General features: G+C 45.8%; 4 protein-coding genes across 4 annotated transcripts; 2 read left to right on the plus strand and 2 right to left on the minus strand.

The window, feature by feature from the left end:
- Positions 1-2: 2 nt before the first annotated feature.
- Positions 3-809, minus strand: LOC127783404 (uncharacterized). Its single transcript, XM_052310675.1, has one exon. It carries the CDS (start codon positions 697-699, stop codon positions 199-201), a length of 501 nt encoding a protein of 166 aa, XP_052166635.1. The 5' UTR covers positions 700-809; the 3' UTR covers positions 3-198.
- A 1,209-nt stretch (positions 810-2,018) lies between these two features.
- Positions 2,019-6,881, minus strand: LOC127759876 (uncharacterized). Its single transcript, XM_052284091.1, has 13 exons — positions 6,523-6,881; positions 5,607-6,425; positions 5,412-5,512; positions 5,218-5,332; positions 4,810-4,887; positions 4,418-4,510; positions 4,245-4,328; positions 4,066-4,161; positions 3,813-3,875; positions 3,570-3,600; positions 2,847-2,893; positions 2,616-2,674; positions 2,019-2,451 (listed from the first exon to the last, which is right to left on the minus strand). The coding sequence occupies exons 1-13, from the start codon at positions 6,868-6,870 to the stop codon at positions 2,259-2,261; spliced, it is 2,127 nt and encodes a 708-aa protein (XP_052140051.1). The 5' UTR covers positions 6,871-6,881; the 3' UTR covers positions 2,019-2,258.
- Positions 6,882-8,854: 1,973 nt separating this feature from the next.
- LOC127772462 (60S ribosomal protein L5-2) lies at positions 8,855-11,629 on the plus strand. Its single transcript, XM_052298409.1, has 9 exons — positions 8,855-8,955; positions 9,677-9,749; positions 9,847-9,938; positions 10,048-10,174; positions 10,266-10,345; positions 10,428-10,544; positions 10,711-10,845; positions 11,029-11,198; positions 11,281-11,629. The coding sequence occupies exons 1-9, from the start codon at positions 8,953-8,955 to the stop codon at positions 11,396-11,398; spliced, it is 915 nt and encodes a 304-aa protein (XP_052154369.1). The 5' UTR covers positions 8,855-8,952; the 3' UTR covers positions 11,399-11,629.
- Positions 11,630-14,207: 2,578 nt separating this feature from the next.
- LOC127772478 (60S ribosomal protein L5-1) lies at positions 14,208-16,985 on the plus strand. Its single transcript, XM_052298411.1, has 9 exons — positions 14,208-14,313; positions 14,997-15,069; positions 15,167-15,258; positions 15,368-15,494; positions 15,586-15,665; positions 15,754-15,870; positions 16,037-16,171; positions 16,372-16,541; positions 16,626-16,985. The coding sequence occupies exons 1-9, from the start codon at positions 14,311-14,313 to the stop codon at positions 16,741-16,743; spliced, it is 915 nt and encodes a 304-aa protein (XP_052154371.1). The 5' UTR covers positions 14,208-14,310; the 3' UTR covers positions 16,744-16,985.
- Positions 16,986-17,153: the final 168 nt, after the last annotated feature.

Raw genomic sequence — 17,153 nt, forward strand, 5'->3', positions numbered from 1 at the left:
CATAGCAAACGCTTTAAAGCAATATATATTTGCTTTGCATCTTCGTACAAAAGAATTCGAGTACACATGAAAATATCACTAGTACAAAAGAATCATGAGAGTAATTCTACTAATAATCTAAACAACACACGAAGAATGGACTCTTCGGTCGCACCAATGGCGGAGTGGAGTGGAGGAGGTGATGAGGGCTTCAGAGTTTCAGACATGGTAGGAGGCGGCGGCCCAGTTCTTGTTGTCGTAGTCGCCGGCGCCGTCGTCGTCGTCGAGGCGGAGGGAGAAGGCGAGGGCGAGCGCGGCCCACTCGAGGACGAAGATGGCGGTGCCGAGGCCGCCGACCATCTTGAGGATGACGGCGGCGTCGTCGTCGCGGACGTAGGACTGGAGCTCGGCGAGGAAGTCGGAGGTGCGGGTGAAGGCGAGCAGCGCGACGGCGCCCTGGAAGATGGCGGTGAGGGCGGCGCCCGCGGTGTGGGCGTTGTGCCACTGCGCGGGGGTGGCGGGCGCGGTGAAGGAGCCCGAGCAGCCCGCGGCGGAGAAGACGGCGGTGAGGGCGTGGAGGAAGAGGAGGAGGACGCCGCACGGGGACGGGAGGAGGCGGAGGGAGAGCGTGAGGAAGATGCAGCTGGACGCCGCCCCCAGGAGCGCGTAGTTGCAGAGCAGGAACGCCCTGTGCGTGTGGCTCCCCTTCCCCGCCGCCATCGCCGCCGCCGCCGCGAGAGATCGAGCCGGAGTCGGAGTCGGAGTCGTCGGTGGTGGTGGAGGAGGCCGGCGGCGAGATGGCGAGAGCGAGAGGAGATCGTGGGTGGAGGTGGAGAGGGAGGAGGAGGGGGCTGCTACTTATGCTGCGTGGCGCGGGGGATTTGGCCGTTGGGGGAAGAAAGGCGATGGCCGCGAGGCAACGGCTAGTCTCGGTGAGCGGGTGGGCCACACGGCGGTCACTGGCAGGTGGGACCGGGATGGCAGAGAGGGAGAGCCGTTGCTTGAAAACGTTTGCAAAAGTGGGGGAATCCAATGAGTGGCAGAGTATAGAGCCAGCCGTTGGTGTATGCTTTTCTTTCTCTTTCTTTCTTTCATTCTTTTTTTTTTTTTGCAGCACTGTATTTCTGTATGTGTCTTGAATTCCTGATGCAAATGTATTAGGCATACTCTCCGGCCTCAATTCTCCCAACGTCAAGTATTTGCCATCACAGTTCATTTGATGTTGATGTTTTAGCTATCCCAGCGCCAAAAAATTTTCACTCGAGGGAGTAATTTAGTTCATTGATTAATAAATTTCAAGTAAATTTTACAAAACTATATAATTAAAAATGGGTATCATAAATCAACAGATTTAGCGTGAAATTTATCACAAAGCTATAAATTTAAAACATCATATCACAACTACATATTTAATAATAAAGTTGTCAAACAACTGCAGATTTTAGAGTCTATATCCATAGCACTATTCAGATTATCAAAGTTATAGTTTTGTGATAAAACCAATGTTAAATCTATATGTTTCTATTATGATTCCTTAAATATATAGTTTTGTGATAAATTTTCTTATATACACTTTCTTAGATCTGTAGTTTCTTAATTCTGTAAATTGTGATAGATTGTTCAAAGGGACTATCTAAAATTCTGGCTACAGATTTTTTAGAAAAAAAACTTTCAAATGTAATTATATGTAATTACAGTGTAATTTCTATGTAATTACAGTTTAAGTAATGTGTAATTTTTGTTTTAATTCAAGTTTGGATAACTGCTCACTTGGTTGAGGCGTGATGCGTGCGACCAGTTGGTCCTAGGATCGAATCCCCGTTCCTGCAGTTTGCTGTGTTTTTTATCTCTGGCAGACCAGAAATCGAAAGATATCCATAGAAAAAAGTTGTTCAAATATCTATAGATTTGTAAAATTTAATCTACGATGGTAAAAAATGCTTCTGATGTGGAGCTTGTCAGAACAACGCTATGGATCAATCTACAGACTACAGTACAGTACTGTCTGGACCATGGGCCCCACGGATCAACTCCACATAGAAGTGAAACAACATTAACATCATCTTGTGCTAACATGTGTTCATTATTGTTGAACGCTGCTTATAAAAATTTACAGTGCCGGTTCATCACCACGGCTGCTCACAGTAGCTCAGATCAATCAACTACATGAGAAAACATCAAATTTTTCCACAGAATTTACTGGGCGTGTAGCTACTGGCTAACGACTTTCACTCAGCTGCACAGATTGGGATCACATTGGCCACTGAAACCTGAAACTCTCACGCTTCAGAGACCAAACTGTCTGCCTCGGCGTCAGACGGCTGCGACTCGTGCTTCGCGGCGGCCTGGAGAACCCGGTCTTGGACCGCCGTCGTGGAGGGGGAAGTCGCCAAGCCAATCTTGCTTGGCTCCAGCTTCTTGGCCGCCCACGAGAATGCCTCCGCGCCTACTCTTAACGGGGAAAGCAGCAGTCTAGGCAATCACAAGGAGAGGAGTAAGGGGAACTTGTAAATTTGCAATGGTTTCTTTTTTTTGTCATGTGTTGGAAAAATGGCAGGTTTCGAGCACCTGAGCTGTAAATTTGTACTACAGAAAAGAAGCACACCACGAGAACGGATGATACTAGGATGACTTACTTTAGATCTTGCTCCAGATCCTCTGAACCCTCGTACGTAGAGAACCGCAGATAGATAGTCTACAAGAGTAGAAGAATGTCATGTAAAATGTGTTGTTTCCGCTTGCCATGATATTTGGATCGGAGTGAGTAGTAATATAAAAGGCACAAAGCTGTATTACTTTACTTTCCAGGCAATTGAACAGAAGAATATATGATATGTACCGACAGTTTGAAAATGGAAAATACTTACCAGACCAAGGCTTAGAACACCTATGTATTGCAGAGTCGTTTCCCATTCTGCAGTTGTTTATCAATATCAATTAATCGCATATTCAAAATGAATACAAGTTTGAAACGGTTGAATTATAGCTGCTTTTCCTAACTAGGTTATAAAAGTTCAATAGCACATACCCATGATGGGCATCCAGTCAAAAAGATCAATTATGCACATTTAGGTAAAATGACAAATAAAAACAATCATGACTCCTAGTAATCCAGTAAGCTTCCCAGGGTATGAATTATTCAAAATGGTGTTTAAAGCGACCTGCAAACACTCCACTAAGAAATGCCTTCTCAAATTCCCTAAAATATCATACTTGTGAATGCAGCATCGCTTTCTGTTGATAAACTGACACTGAGATTAAAAATTTACTATTTTCAACAGCGTTCTGTTGCTGTTTTTCTGTAACTTGTACTCTTCCAAATCTTAATGAAATTACTCGGCCTCCTTCGGCCAGCCCGCCCAAAAAAAAGAGAGAGATTAAAAACCTGTCCTCTTTTTGCATAACTGTGAATCCTATAGACCATTAGGAGCTCCAAAGAGCAGGACAAAATAAAAAAGAGAGAGAATATGAAAGAGCCCTTATCTCTGACAAGAGAACATACTGTTCTGAAAATCATATGACTTGCAATATATTTAATGTATAGCAAAGCAATGCAATAACCACACTTAATGCTTTCCTACCCCTCTTACCTAGCAAAGCGTACGCTGCTGCTGAGAGGCCCTGCACAAAAGAACCAAATTTAGAAAGGAAGAAATATTGCACGTAAGGCTTCAAATGCACAAAGGGAGAAATGTCGTGATTCAGTACAACTTTTAAAAGAACCATTCTTAAAAAAATATAATGGAACCAATAATCAAAGAGAAACAGGACAGTGTGCCGACTGCCAACAGAGGCAAAAGAAAGTAAAAGGAGACCAATTGATGTTTATGTACCAGGAGAGATCCAAGGACAAGTGTTGGAGTGGGCTTTATGCCTTCAAGGATTTCCTCTGCGTCCTGCATACATTCAAAACAATATTGTGAGTTTTCGATGTTAATAGTACATAGTGATAACAAAAAGTGCTACCTCTACGTAGTATTCAACGCTGATACATACAAATTTTTGGAAAGGAACAAAGAAAAATTGTGACCAAAACCTTATACACTTCTTTTCATTCAAACATGAGGTTTTTGTCTGAATTTTTACCTCATTTATTACTGTTAATGCGGTCTCAGGTTTCAATTCTTTCACTCGAAGGTTCTTTGCCCAAGATTGGAAACCACCTTTAACAAGGTAAGGTCGCTGCCATCAAAACAGTCAAATTTAGGCAGGACTCGGATCAGTGAAAATGAAATATTTTTGGGAGAAACTGCATTGGAACTTACCTGCACACCAAGCTTCTTCAGTAACCTAGCAATGGCCTTTGATCGGCTCCCATTAGCATCCATAATTATAACCTTTGAATCACCCTATAAAACAAGATTGAAAACATACTTCACTTATTTTGAAGAAATCTTAGACTGAAGATATCAAATCCAAGTTCAGGCAAACATCATACTTTGACCAACTTCAAGTTGCGGATGATAACTGCGAGCAACGCATCATCAACATCTCTTCCACCTTTAAGTAGCCTCTTTACTGAACCTTTAATCTAAAGAAAAATATGTGAACTTAATATCAGTAAGCAAAATCAGTTTTGTACTCTCACCCGTTTGAAATTGAAATGGCTGACTGCTGCTAGAGTTGCATAAGTTTACTTCTCAGTTTTCTTTTTCTAGAATGAAAACAACTCCTAACATTATTCCAACGAAAAGAACTCATTGCATACACTTCAATCCTCACGGATATACATAAAAAATTGGAACTGAGTTCAGGTTAAGTAGACATATAAACTGTCCAGCAATCAATGGCTGGTAGCACTTCAGATCTCCAAGTTCAAACAAGACATACCTCAGGTGAAGCAGCAGTTGCATATTTAGATCTAGCTGCACGGCGTAGATCCGGAATTCCATCTTTCACTCTCAAGTCCTACAAAAAGGATTCCATGATAAGCTGTTACAGTTGCTTTTGAAATACTAATGATGAATCAAACACTTGAAGTTCAGGTACATCTGCATGTAAGCTTATATTCTCATGCTCTAGAGGAAACGCATCAAAGAGTTGTAGTGCTACAGTACTAAAAATGTTTGTACTGAATGGCTTGGCAGGAACAAACTGTTCTACATTGGCAAAGGCATGTAGGTGGCTAACAAACAATATTATCTTTTCTACGGTTTGCAGAATATATCATGGACCGGATATAAAAGATGAAACGGACATCAAAGAAAGAATAGGCCAGTGAGATTTACAATCTCTTGCCTCAGGCCGAACATCAATAAGTACGGCTTTGTCATCATTTCTCAACAGCTCTAGTGTGGATTCGGGTGACAAGTCTCCGGAATAGCCACCGTATGCGAAGAGCCAGTAAGTTAACCTGCAACATAGCAGGGATTAAGAAGAAGATTTGGTATGAACATGTCAGCTATAAATGGCAAAGAGAAAATCTCATTTACCCGATTGTGGTTGAACCTCCAAGCAGAACTGCCAATTGAACAATAGGATCACTTGGGTCCAAACCAACATTCTTTTCAATACCTTCGACGACTACATATACCTGAATCATAGCAGGCAACAACAGATTGAGCAATTTCAGTAAAATGCTAACTGGCATACCAAGAACAAGAGCTGAATTCTTGCCACTGATTTACCTGTTGAAGGGCACCTCCAATCGGTTTCAGAACTAGACTAGCTTTCTCCTCGGAGGAGTTCAGCAAATCTTTCACATTCGGTGGCAACGACGACTTGGTTGATCCATAGTAATATCCAATGGATGTTGCTGCGCTGCCCAGTGAATCCTCGGCAGCAACAATAGCCTTCCTAAGGACATCGACGGCGGCGGTGCCAGCTCCGGCCACCTTGTCCTGCAACGCGCCGGAGGCGTCCGTCACCCCACCGGCGGCCTGCTTCTTGGTGGCGTCCACCGACGCCGTGAGGCCACCAACCGCGCCGTCGACGGACTTCCTCCAGGCGCTGAGCGACTGGTACGCCGACAGCCGCAGCTTGTCGTACCCCTCGGTGAGCGCGTCCTCCGCCTGGAAGATCTTCTTCCCGAGAGAGTCGATGAGCCTCGCGAAGGCGGCCTCGGCGTCGGACGCGTCGGCCGGGAACGTGGTGGGCACCGGCGCGTCAAGCAGGGCGCGCTCCGCGGCGTCGGTGACGGCCGCGTCGGCCGTGGTGGCGGCGAGGTCGGAGACGGCCGTCAGCGTCGCCGGCTCGACCCCGCCGCAGCAGAGCGCGTCACCTGCTGCGGTGGCGTCGGCGCTGGGCACCTCCGCGGCGGCGAGGCCCCGCACGATGTCGTCGGGTGACGCGGAGTAGGGGGAGAGGATGGATGAGTCCGCGAGCAGCGGGCGGTCGGGCACCGGCCGCGCCACGAGCGGATCGGCGTAGGACCTGAGCGCGCTCACCTCCACCACCCTCCCTCGTAGCGCCGGCGCGCCGACGACATGGGCCACCGACGACGTCACCTGCCAAAGCCAACCAAACAGAAGCATTAGCGACTACCAGAACGACAACGGCGGCGGCGGCGGCGGAGGCGGCGCGCGGTGGCGGTTTGTTCCATACCGGGCAGAGCGGGGAGCAGGTGGGCGCGGCGGAGCAGACGGGGAGCAGCATGGCGGCGGGCGGGCGGGGTGTCAGCGGCAGCGGCAGCGGCATCAGCAGCTCGCTGCTGCCTGCCTGCCACCCGTTTGGTTGGCGCGTGTCGTCGCGGCGCGGGGCGGCGAGGCGTGGCGTGGCGTGTTGTGTGGAAGAGGCGGTTTGTTGATCCGGGACGAGTGGAGACGGTGCGACGGCGGATTTGGTGATCGCGGAGGCGGGGATTGCGCGGATTGGTGCTCGTGGATTCTTCGGTTTCTTCCCCGCGCGCGTGGGACCCCGGCGCGTCGCTTGCCCCGCGCGGCCGCGCCACATGTTCGACGCCTCGTTGCCCCCGGTCGTTTTCACCGCTGTTTGCTTTGCTAGCTCCTTGGTCGTTGTTGCTGCTGCTGCTCACAGTCCATCATCCATCCACTGGGCTACGAGTGCTGGTTTCTGAATCCTAGGGGGGCAAACATTTTGCTATTTGAGTTTTTTTTAAGTAGATTTTGTTTTAAACCAAACTGTTGCGAAACTATAGATACGTCGCTAAATTTGTTATCAGACTATTGATGAAAATTTTCCCTTAGCGAAACTAGCAACCATTTTGAGTTGTTGTTCCTCTCCCAAGGAAGGTTCTTACGCATTACTCACACGTCCGCAACTAAAAACACCACTTCCCGTTCGACCTGTATGTGTTAAGCATGCCCCAGCGTTTATCTTGAGCCAGGATCGAACTCTCTATAATATATTTAGCAATTTAGTTATGGCAAAACTGTGTATTTAACAATTTAAACCAGACACGCTAAGAAATATACTCGATCCAAGCCAACCATCCCATCCTTAAACCAAATGCAAATGCACGGTAGGTGATCAATTCAACGAGTTTTTGACTGCCAAAGTCATTAGCCCATCCAATTCTACATTCTACGAGGGAATAAGTTCAGTTTAGATCTCCATACGTCAAGTTTGAATTACATCACTACACCGTGATACTAGATACATATAGCGTGTCTCTAAACTTGCAAAATAGGTATACCTGAGGTCCTAGGGTAATATAGTGCCCAATCTTAACTCACGTGGCGAGTGGGTCTCACATGTCAACAACCCACTCTTGTTTCTTCTCTCTCCCTCCTCTCCCCTCTCTTCCCCATTCCTCTTCAAGCCAGGAGGGGGGCGGTGAGCGACAGGGAGACACTGGTGGTCAACATGAGCGCAGGAGCTTGACCGTGGAAGGTTTCCAAGGAGGCGGCCCACCCTCGGGGGGCTGAAATTCTATGATGTCGAGGAGGATGAGCTGGCAGGAGCACGTTGACTACTGGTGGAGGTATGCAGTGTACTAGACGATGACGAGCGTGTCCTCAGGACTCAGGAGGCCATGGTCACGAGGTGGAGGCGATTAGGGTGGGCTGCATTGCGAGCACGACAGCCGCCGATGACCAACCTGAAGCTGCCCCGGCGCGGGGTTGTCCCCAACCACCCCCCCTATGCGACGCTATCCATTAGTGGTGCCTTTTGCCGCGCCATACGAAACAAGTGGCTTATCAGCGATTGCCCTTATCCCCGCCGCTCGGAGGCCTGGTGATAGATGGGGAAGATAGGGAAGAGAGGAAGAAGAATGCTGCTCCCTGCCCTTCTAGTTTGAAGACCATTGTCCTTCTAGTTTGCCGCACCCACTGCCCCACTCTAAGTCGGCGGTCGTCCCTCTCCTTGCTACTCGCTGCTCACCCGTTAGTCCACCTTGTTGGTTGGCCCTCTCCAAGTCGGTATCCACCCTTCTCGCCGTCGCTCGAAGGCTAGGTGAGAGTATGAGAGATGTGGAAGAGAGGGAAGAGAGTGAGTGGGGGGGGGGAAGAACAAGAGTTGGCCGATGACAAATGTGGCTCACTCGTTGCATCAGCTAAAACTAGGTACTATCTTGGACCTCACACCAGTTTTATAAGTTAAAAGATGAGCGTTATATTTGGTATTATGGTACAAAAACATAATTAAAACTCGGCGTCGAAGATACGAGAGATGTAAAGTGAACTTATTCCTTCTACAAAATGAATTTCGTTCTTCTCTACGCCAATCTCCTGCAGGCCATCCGTTCGTAGAAGATGGGACTAATGCTGGCCTGCAAATTTATTTGGGCTGGTAACGAGGAAACATTTCCTTTCCCAGCCCCACAGACTGAGGCCCATCAAGCCGCGGAGAGCAACCCCTCAAGACGATCTGAGCCGTCCGATCCATCTCCCGCACCGCATCCGTCCGCCCGATGCGCTCCCGCGACTAGGGTTTCTTCGAGAGGAAGGATAAAAGGGCTCGTGGGCAGCCGCCGCTATAAACCCTAACCATTCCTTCTCCCACCTTCTCCCTTCTCCTCGCTCCTCCCCCTCCGCCGCCGCCGCAGCGGAGCAGCAACAGCAGGCGAGCGACATGGTAAGATCCTCTGCTCCATCCTCTCTACCTCGTTACGGCCCGTGCTCGAATCGGTCGCTGCGTGCTGTGCTGTGCTGTTTCGTTCTCGATTCGCCGCGTTGCGGTTTGGTTCGTGAAGGTTTTATGTGGTGGTAGCTCCGTGGGTGATTGGTAGAGCGGCTGCGAGGTTGTTTGCGTTTGTGGCGATGGATATGATGCTGGGTTCTTGGGATCCATTTCGATCCGGTAGGGATCTATGGCGTCATATAGATTTCTTGCTTAAACGACGATGTGTTGTGCCATCTCGGTCAGCGTGCTTCCCATTTGATGGTTGCTAGCATCTCTTCTCTTTGCGGTAACATTCTGCAGTAGTTCGTGACATCCATATTGATTGTTTTGTTCAGTAGATCCACTTAGGTGTATTGCCACATCCCTGTAGTGGAAGTATACTAGATGTCACAAACACTATCTAGTTGCTACAACCAGCACAAATTTCACATGCTTGTCTAGTTCTATCAGTTATACTCCTACGCATCAGAGATTCATGTGTTTTGGATATTGGATTTTAGATGGTTCAGTCGTGTAGTTGCTGCAGTACATTTGCTATCCTAACTGACTGCATGATGATAAAACTGCAGTGTTTTGATATGCGTTTAGGAAGTTCTCAAATTTAAGTCTAGTTCACATGTTTGCTTGCCTTCAGTTTTTATGCTGTTGTATTAATGTGATAATGTCTCTCCAGGGAGGGTTTGTCAAGACCCAGAAGACCCATGCCTACTTCAAGCGTTTCCAAGTCAAGTTCAAGAGACGGAGGCGTAAGTTCAATATAATCCTTTCATGTGGCTCATGCATTCTGTGCTTGTAATATAGCTAGGTTTTGATGTACTTAATCTCATTTGTCATTGTTTGCAGAGGGCAAGACTGACTACAGGGCCAGGATTAGGCTCACCAACCAAGATAAGAACAAGTACAACACACCGAAGTACCGCTTCGTTGTGAGATTTGTATCCTTTTAGTTCTTTTTATCATGGTATTTATGCATTTCCTTGTAAATTCTGGTTGTTATACCATATCTTTATTATTATCATACTGTATGCCTTAATAGTACATTAGACAAACAAAGATATCACAGCTCAAATTGTCTATGCTACCATTGCGGGTGATATCGTGATGGCTGCTGCCTACTCCCATGAGCTGCCTCGTTATGGTCTTGAAGTTGGTCTCACCAACTATGCGGCAGGTAGTTTCCTCAGCTGAATGAATATGCAGAATGCTGGTTTGTCTTGCTGTATGCATACAATTTAATTCCTCTGTTTTGATGCATTGTGTAGCTTACTGCACTGGCTTGCTTCTGGCTCGCCGTGTGCTCACGCTCCGTGGTTTGGACCAGGAGTACGAGGGCAATGTTGAGGTACAAATATAATCCTTATAATTTTTTTACTCTATATGCTCATGCTGGTCTTGATCTTGATATGTATGATTCCTTTGGTCAGGCCACTGGGGAGGACTACTATGTTGAACCAGCTGATGAAAGGAGGCCTTTCCGTGCTCTCTTGGATGTTGGCCTCATTAGGACAACCACTGGAAACCGTGTCTTTGGTGCCCTCAAGGTGTGTTGTGCTTTGATCTCAACTGTTGGCTACTGTAATAATAGTTGATTTGTCACTTGAACATCAAATTCCTCAGCTCTTTTAGAAACACAACCGTCACTATAACCTTTGGATTGTTGATCTGTATTAGTAGCTCATGTGGATATATTTCTGTTTTCTTCTGCAGGGAGCTTTGGATGGTGGTCTTGACATTCCTCACAGTGACAAGAGGTTTGCTGGGTTCAAGAAGGACGAGAAGCAGCTTGATTCTGATATTCACCGCAAGTACATCTACGGTGGGCATGTGGCTGACTACATGAGGGTGAGCTGGCACTATTAGATCAATTGTTCGTGCTGTGGGTTGTATTAGGAATTATGTAGCTGCCTTGATGTTTATAACATTGACTAAAGCATTATATAAAGTTTGGATTATTTACTGTTTAGCTCAGTCTGCTTTATTTTGATTCTCATCAGGATAAATTTTCTTCTTATGTACTTGTTGCAGTCTATGGCTGAGGAGGAACCTGAGAAATTCCAAGCCCACTTTAGTGAGTACCTCAAGAAGGGAATTGACGCTGATGGCATGGAATCACTGTACAAGAAGGTCCATGCTGCCATCCGCGCTGATCCTACCATGGCCAAATCGACCAAGAAGGAACCGGCTACCCACAAGAGGTATATTAAGCTGGCTGATGATTTTGTAAAGATTATTTGTGATGTCCATGTATGATGTAACTAACTTGCCTCGTTGCTGCAGATACAACCTCAAGAAGCTGACCTACGAGCAGAGGAAGGCCAGTCTCATCGAAAGATTGAATGCTCTCAACTCCTCAGCTGGTGCTGATGATGATGACGAGGAAGAGGATGACGAGTGAGAGAGTAGCCTTATCACAGTAGTTTCATCTTATGCTGCCAAACAAACTCCATATGGCATTTAAGTTTACCTGTAGTCTTGCAATTTGCAACAGGCATTTTTGTTTATGTTCTGCACTCTGCTCAAAGAACCTATTTCTTTCGGTTTTTGATTCTCAACCTTGAGCTATCGGTTATCTTATTTATGTGAGAAGCTGCCGTTTGGATATTGATATAATTGTGTTCTGCCTGCCTCTTCACTTGTCATTGTTTTATGTTAGTTTTTCCTTTTTAGCAATGGGCAGTCAAATCTGCTTGTCTTGCCTGCATTTATTCTAAACTGGAGTTGCCTTGGGCTCTTTACTCGCTAGATGAAGTTTGATCGCTTGCTTGTGTCATTCATTCAGTTTGAGATTGACATCTTGCTTGCTCATTCATTATGTTGATAATAATGTGAAGCATGTAGTTCCTAGTTTTGACAGATTTTGACATAGGGTTTCTATATAGTGATTTTGGCAGGAAATACGAGTCCATCACTATTTTCTAACTAAAGTTTACCGTCCAGCATGAGTTAGAACTCTTTGAATAAAATATTTTCACACATTCTTGTTGATTGTCCAGCATGAGGATTGAAAAAGACTATAAAATCAAAAAAAAAAATTCACACATTCCTGTCTTAGATTCTCCTGTTTGTGTCTTTACAACTGGTTTTGTAATGCTAACAATGCACACACCGCCTCCAAATCAATCTCAAATTTCACATATTACTGCCTCGAATGCTCCAATTTTCACCAATTCGTCTTTTAAATTGGTTTGTTACAACTAAGCCAAAGCGAGCGAATCTCACTTGGTACTTGGTAGCTCTTCATGAACTAACCTAAACGACAGCCACTTCGCAGCAACATTTCCGAAGCAGATTTTAGATTTTTAGTCAAAGTTAATGGGTTAATGGATTGACATCCAAACTAAGATAATAAAAATAAGCGGTACCGCAACTAGAAGGGAGTCACGGGAACAGCGGCTTGCAGGAATCAGTTTATGAACAATGCAGGCATATCAAAATTTCATGTAGATCTATATGATCGGATTATGCCAACTTGCCAAGCATGAGTTCATGAGAATGCTAACACTACCTGCAACACCTTAAAAGTACTAATCCTCTAATATAACAACGAAGCATACTGAAATCTCGTCAGCATACTCATGCAAAATGTGAAGCAATGTCGCATCTCGTGATCATTTCTGCTGTATTGCAACGTACATATGCAGCCGTCATGTGTACTATCCACAATTCACATACTCCCTACGTCCCAAAATGTATCTATTTCTAATACAGTGTCTTGTCTCAAAATAAACCTATTTCTTCACCTACATCCTCCTCTCAACCAATCACAACATTCTTCTTCACCTATTTTCTCTTTTCAACCAATCACACACTTCCTTCAATCATCACCTACTTTCTTAATATCCGTGCCAACCTCAAAAATGACCTCATTTTGGAACGGAGGAAGTACATGGTAAGAGAGCAGAATAACTTCCAGCGTGGATCTAACTACTAAGTACTCTCTCCGTTTTAGGTTATAAGACGTTTTGACTTTGGTCAAAATCAAACTATTTCAAATTTAACTAAGTTTATAAACAAATATATTAATATTTATAATACTAAATTAGTTTTATCAAGTGAACATCTGACACAGAAGCGGTAGAGACTAGAGAGCACACTGATTGTCTCTCGCGCGTTCTTCTTGGTCACATTAACAAAAGACCTGAAGATACAACATCGAGTGAGTGAGTGACCAGACATAAGGACGGATGTATTACACAGTTCTGAAAGAACACATTTTGACTAGAACAGTAATGTCAGGCTGGATAAGAATATAGCGTCAAGGGGCTAAACAGAGCTACTTGGAGGAGCACGGAGCAGCAGCAAATTGAATACCCATAAGAATATATAAGATGATGTGATTATGTTACTGAACGGAATGAACACTAATTTACTTAATACATAGAACCACGGTCCGACCGATGAACCGGAGGTTTAACCAGTGAACCGACAAGCTCACCGGGTCAGTCCTCGGTCCAACTTTTTCTACTATGGTGGGGCGTGGTCGGCGGCACATGTCCCCAACGTCCCTGGCATCCCGACGGAGATGGACGCCGGCAGACACAGAGTTGGAACGGGAGGATGCGGCACAGGGGTTGTTGACCGTGCGTCGCTGGTTCAACGTTGATGGAGTTGGAACGCCGCCACCGCGACCTCCCCGAGCTTCGGCATCCCCCATCTTAAGCGAGATCGGTAGTGTCGCCGCCTCACCTCCCCAAGCGCGCGTGTCGCTGGTCCAACGCGGACGGAGCCGGAACACCGCCGCCGTGACTTCCACCAGTCCTCCATTCAGCGCTCGTCTCGCTGGCGCCACGGGAGATGTAAAAGATAATAGGGGAAGAGGAGAGTTGCTGACAAGTGGGACCCATAAGCTGACTCAGCTAGTCAGCGGAATCAAAGCTGCCATGTAGGACAAAACCGTCTCCGAAACTGCGAGGGAGGTGATTTACTCAGGTTTTCAGAGAAGGAGGCGTTATACCCAGTTTTCCGGTTAAGGGATATTATTCACGCAAGCGTAACAGAAAAGGGACGCAAAACGGACTTATTCCAACGAGGAATCATCTCCTTTCCCAGGCCCACAGACTGAGGCCCATCAAGCCGCGGAGAGCAACCCCTCAAGACGATCTGAGCCGTCCGATCCATCTCCCGCACCGCATCCGTCCGCCCGATGCGCTCGCGCGACTCGGGTTTCTTCTTCGAGTGGATGGATAAAAGGGCTCGAGGGCAGCCGCCGCTATAAACCCTAACTATTCCTTCTCCCACCTCTCCCCTCTCCTCGCTCCTCCACGCGCCGCCGCCGCCGCAGCGGAGCAGCCACAGCAGGCGAGCGACATGGTAAGATCCTCACACTCCATCCTCTCAACCTCCTTGCAGCCCTGCTAGAATCGGTCGCTGCGTGCTGTGCTGTTTCGTTCTTGATTCGCTGCGTCGCGGTTTGGTTCATGGGTGTCCTTGATTAGCTCGGTGGGTGATTGGTAGTGCGGCTGCGAGGTTATTTGCGTTTGTGGCGATGGATATGATGCTCGGTTCTCGGGATCCATTTCGATCCGGTAGGGATCTATGGTGTCATGTAGATTTCTTGCTTAAACGATAATGTATTTTGGCATTTCGGTCGTCGTGCTTCCCATTTGATGTTGCTAGCATCTCTTCTTTTCGCGGTAGCATTTTGCAGTAGTTCGTGCCATCCATCTTGATTGTTTTGTTCAGTAGAGCCACTTAGGTGGGTTGCCACATCCCAGTAGTGGTAGTATAGTAGTTGTCACAAACACTATCTATTGCCACAACCAGCACAAATTTCATATGCTTGTCTAGCTCTATCAGTTTTTCTGGATATTGGATTTTAGATGGTTCCATTGTCTAGTTGCACCAATACATTTGCTATCCTAACTGACTGCTTGATAATAAAATTGCAGTGTTTCGATATGCGTTTAGGAAGTTCTCAAATTTAAGTCTATTTCACATGTTTGCTTGCCTTCAGTTTTTATGCTGTTTGTATTAATATGATAATGTCTCTCCAGGGAGGGTTTGTCAAGACCCAGAAGACCAATGCCTACTACAAGCGTTTCCAAGTCAAGTTCAAGAGACGGAGGCGTAAGTTCAATATAATCCTTTCATGTGGCTCATGCATTCTGTGCTTGTAATATAGCAAGGTTTTGACGTACTTAATCTCATTTGTCATTGTTTGCAGAGGGCAAGACTGACTACAGGGCCAGGATTAGGCTTACCAACCAAGATAAGAACAAGTACAACACACCGAAGTACCGCTTCGTTGTGAGATTTGTATCCTTTTAGTTCTTTGTATCATGATATTTATGCATTTCCTCGTAAATTCTGGTTATTATACTATATATTTGTTATTATCATACTGTATGCCTTAATAGTACATTAGACAAACAAAGATATCACAGCTCAAATTGTCTATGCTACCATTGCTGGTGATATCGTGATGGCTGCTGCCTACTCCCATGAGCTGCCTCGCTATGGTCTTGAAGTTGGTCTCACCAACTATGCGGCAGGTAGTTTCCTCAGTTGAATGAATACGCAGAATGCTGGTTTGTGTTGCTGTATGAATGCAATTTAATTCCTCTGTTTTGATGCATTGTGTAGCTTATTGCACTGGCTTGCTTTTGGCTCGCCGTGTGCTCAAGCTCCGTGGTTTGGACCAGGAGTACGAGGGCAATATTGAGGTACAAATACAATCCTTATAAATTTTTTACTCTATATGCTCATGCTCATGCTGATTTTGATCTTGATATGTATGATTCCTTTGGTTAGGCCACTGGGGAGGACTACTATGTTGAACCAGCTGATGAAAGGCGGCCTTTCCGTGCTCTCTTGGATGTTGGCCTCATTAGGACAACCACTGGAAACCGTGTCTTTGGTGCCCTCAAGGTGTGTTGTGCTTTGATCGCAACTGTTGGCTGCTGTAATAATAGTTGATTTATCACTTGAACATCAAATTCCTCAGCTCTTTTAGAAACACAACCGTTACGATAACCTTTGGATTGTTGATCTGTATTAGTAGCTCATGTGGATATACTTCTCTTTTCTTCTGTAGGGAGCTTTGGATGGTGGTCTTGACATTCCTCACAGTGACAAGAGGTTTGCTGGGTTCAAGAAGGACGAGAAGCAGCTTGATTCTGATATTCACCGCAAGTACATCTACGCTGGGCACGTGGCTGACTACATGAGGGTGAGCTGGCACTATTAGATCAATTGTTCGTGCTATTTTGACATTGCTGTGTGTTGTATTAGGAGTTATGTAGCTGCCTTGATGCTTGTAATATTGACTAAAACATTATAAGTAGGCTGGAAAATTTGTTACTGTTTAGCTCAGTCTGCTTGATTTTTATTCTCATCAGTTTAAAATTTCTACTTATGTACTTCTTGCAGTCTATGGCGGAGGAGGAACCTGAGAAATTCCAAGCCCACTTCAGTGAGTGCCTCAAGAAGGGAATTGATGCTGATGGCATGGAAGCACTGTACAAGAAGGTCCATGCTGCCATCCGTGCTGATCCTACCATGGCCAAATCAACCAAGAAGGAACCGGCGACCCACAAGAGGTACATGAATCTGGCTGATGATTTCTGGAAAGGTTATTTGTGATGTCCATGTATGATTGTAACTAACTTGCATCTTTGTCTCAGATACAACCTCAAGAAGCTAACCTACGAACAGAGGAAGGCCAGTCTTGTCGAAAGATTGAATGCTCTCAACTCCTCTGCTGGTGCTGATGATGATGACGAGGAAGAGGATGATGAGTGAAAGAGTTTAGCCTTATCACAGTAGTTCCATCTTTATGCTGCCAAACAAACTCCATATGGCATTTAAGTTCACCTGTATAGTCTTGCAAGTTGCAACAGGCATTTTTGTTTATGTTCTGAACTCCGCTCAAAGAACCTATTTCTTTCGGTTTTTGGTTCTCAACCTGGAGCTATCGGTTATCTTATTTATGTGAGAAGCTGCCGTTTGGATATTGATCAAAATGTGTTCTGCCTGGCTCTTCACTTGTCAGTGTTTTATGTTACTTTTTCCTTTTTAGCAACGGGCAGTCAATCTTCAGGTCTTCTTGCCTGCATTGTCCTAAACTGGAGTTCCCTTGGGCGCTTTACACACTAGATGAGGTTTGATCGCTTGTTGAGGCATTCATTTGGTTTGAGATTGATTGCTTGCTT

This window comes from Oryza glaberrima, chromosome 1, assembly GCF_000147395.1.
Source record: "Oryza glaberrima chromosome 1, OglaRS2, whole genome shotgun sequence".
Lineage (NCBI taxonomy): Eukaryota > Viridiplantae > Streptophyta > Magnoliopsida > Poales > Poaceae > Oryza > Oryza glaberrima.

Excerpts from the sequence above, each read along its gene's own strand:
- LOC127783404 (XM_052310675.1), bottom strand. The coding sequence starts at position 699 with ATGGCGGCGGGGAAGGGGAGCCACACGCACAGGGCGTTCCTGCTCTGC.
- LOC127759876 (XM_052284091.1), bottom strand. The coding sequence starts at position 6,870 with ATGTGGCGCGGCCGCGCGGGGCAAGCGACGCGCCGGGGTCCCACGCGC. Across the intron at positions 5,333-5,411 it reads GGAGGTTCAACCACAATCGG|GTTAACTTACTGGCTCTTCG; the intron begins GTAAATGAGATT and ends GCTATGTTGCAG. Across the intron at positions 4,329-4,417 it reads GCAACTTGAAGTTGGTCAAA|GGTGATTCAAAGGTTATAAT; the intron begins GTATGATGTTTG and ends CTTGTTTTATAG.
- LOC127772462 (XM_052298409.1), top strand. Across the intron at positions 9,750-9,846 it reads CAAGTTCAAGAGACGGAGGC|AGGGCAAGACTGACTACAGG; the intron begins GTAAGTTCAATA and ends CATTGTTTGCAG. Across the intron at positions 10,346-10,427 it reads AGTACGAGGGCAATGTTGAG|GCCACTGGGGAGGACTACTA; the intron begins GTACAAATATAA and ends TCCTTTGGTCAG.
- LOC127772478 (XM_052298411.1), top strand. Across the intron at positions 15,495-15,585 it reads TCTCACCAACTATGCGGCAG|CTTATTGCACTGGCTTGCTT; the intron begins GTAGTTTCCTCA and ends TGCATTGTGTAG. Across the intron at positions 15,871-16,036 it reads GTGTCTTTGGTGCCCTCAAG|GGAGCTTTGGATGGTGGTCT; the intron begins GTGTGTTGTGCT and ends TTTCTTCTGTAG.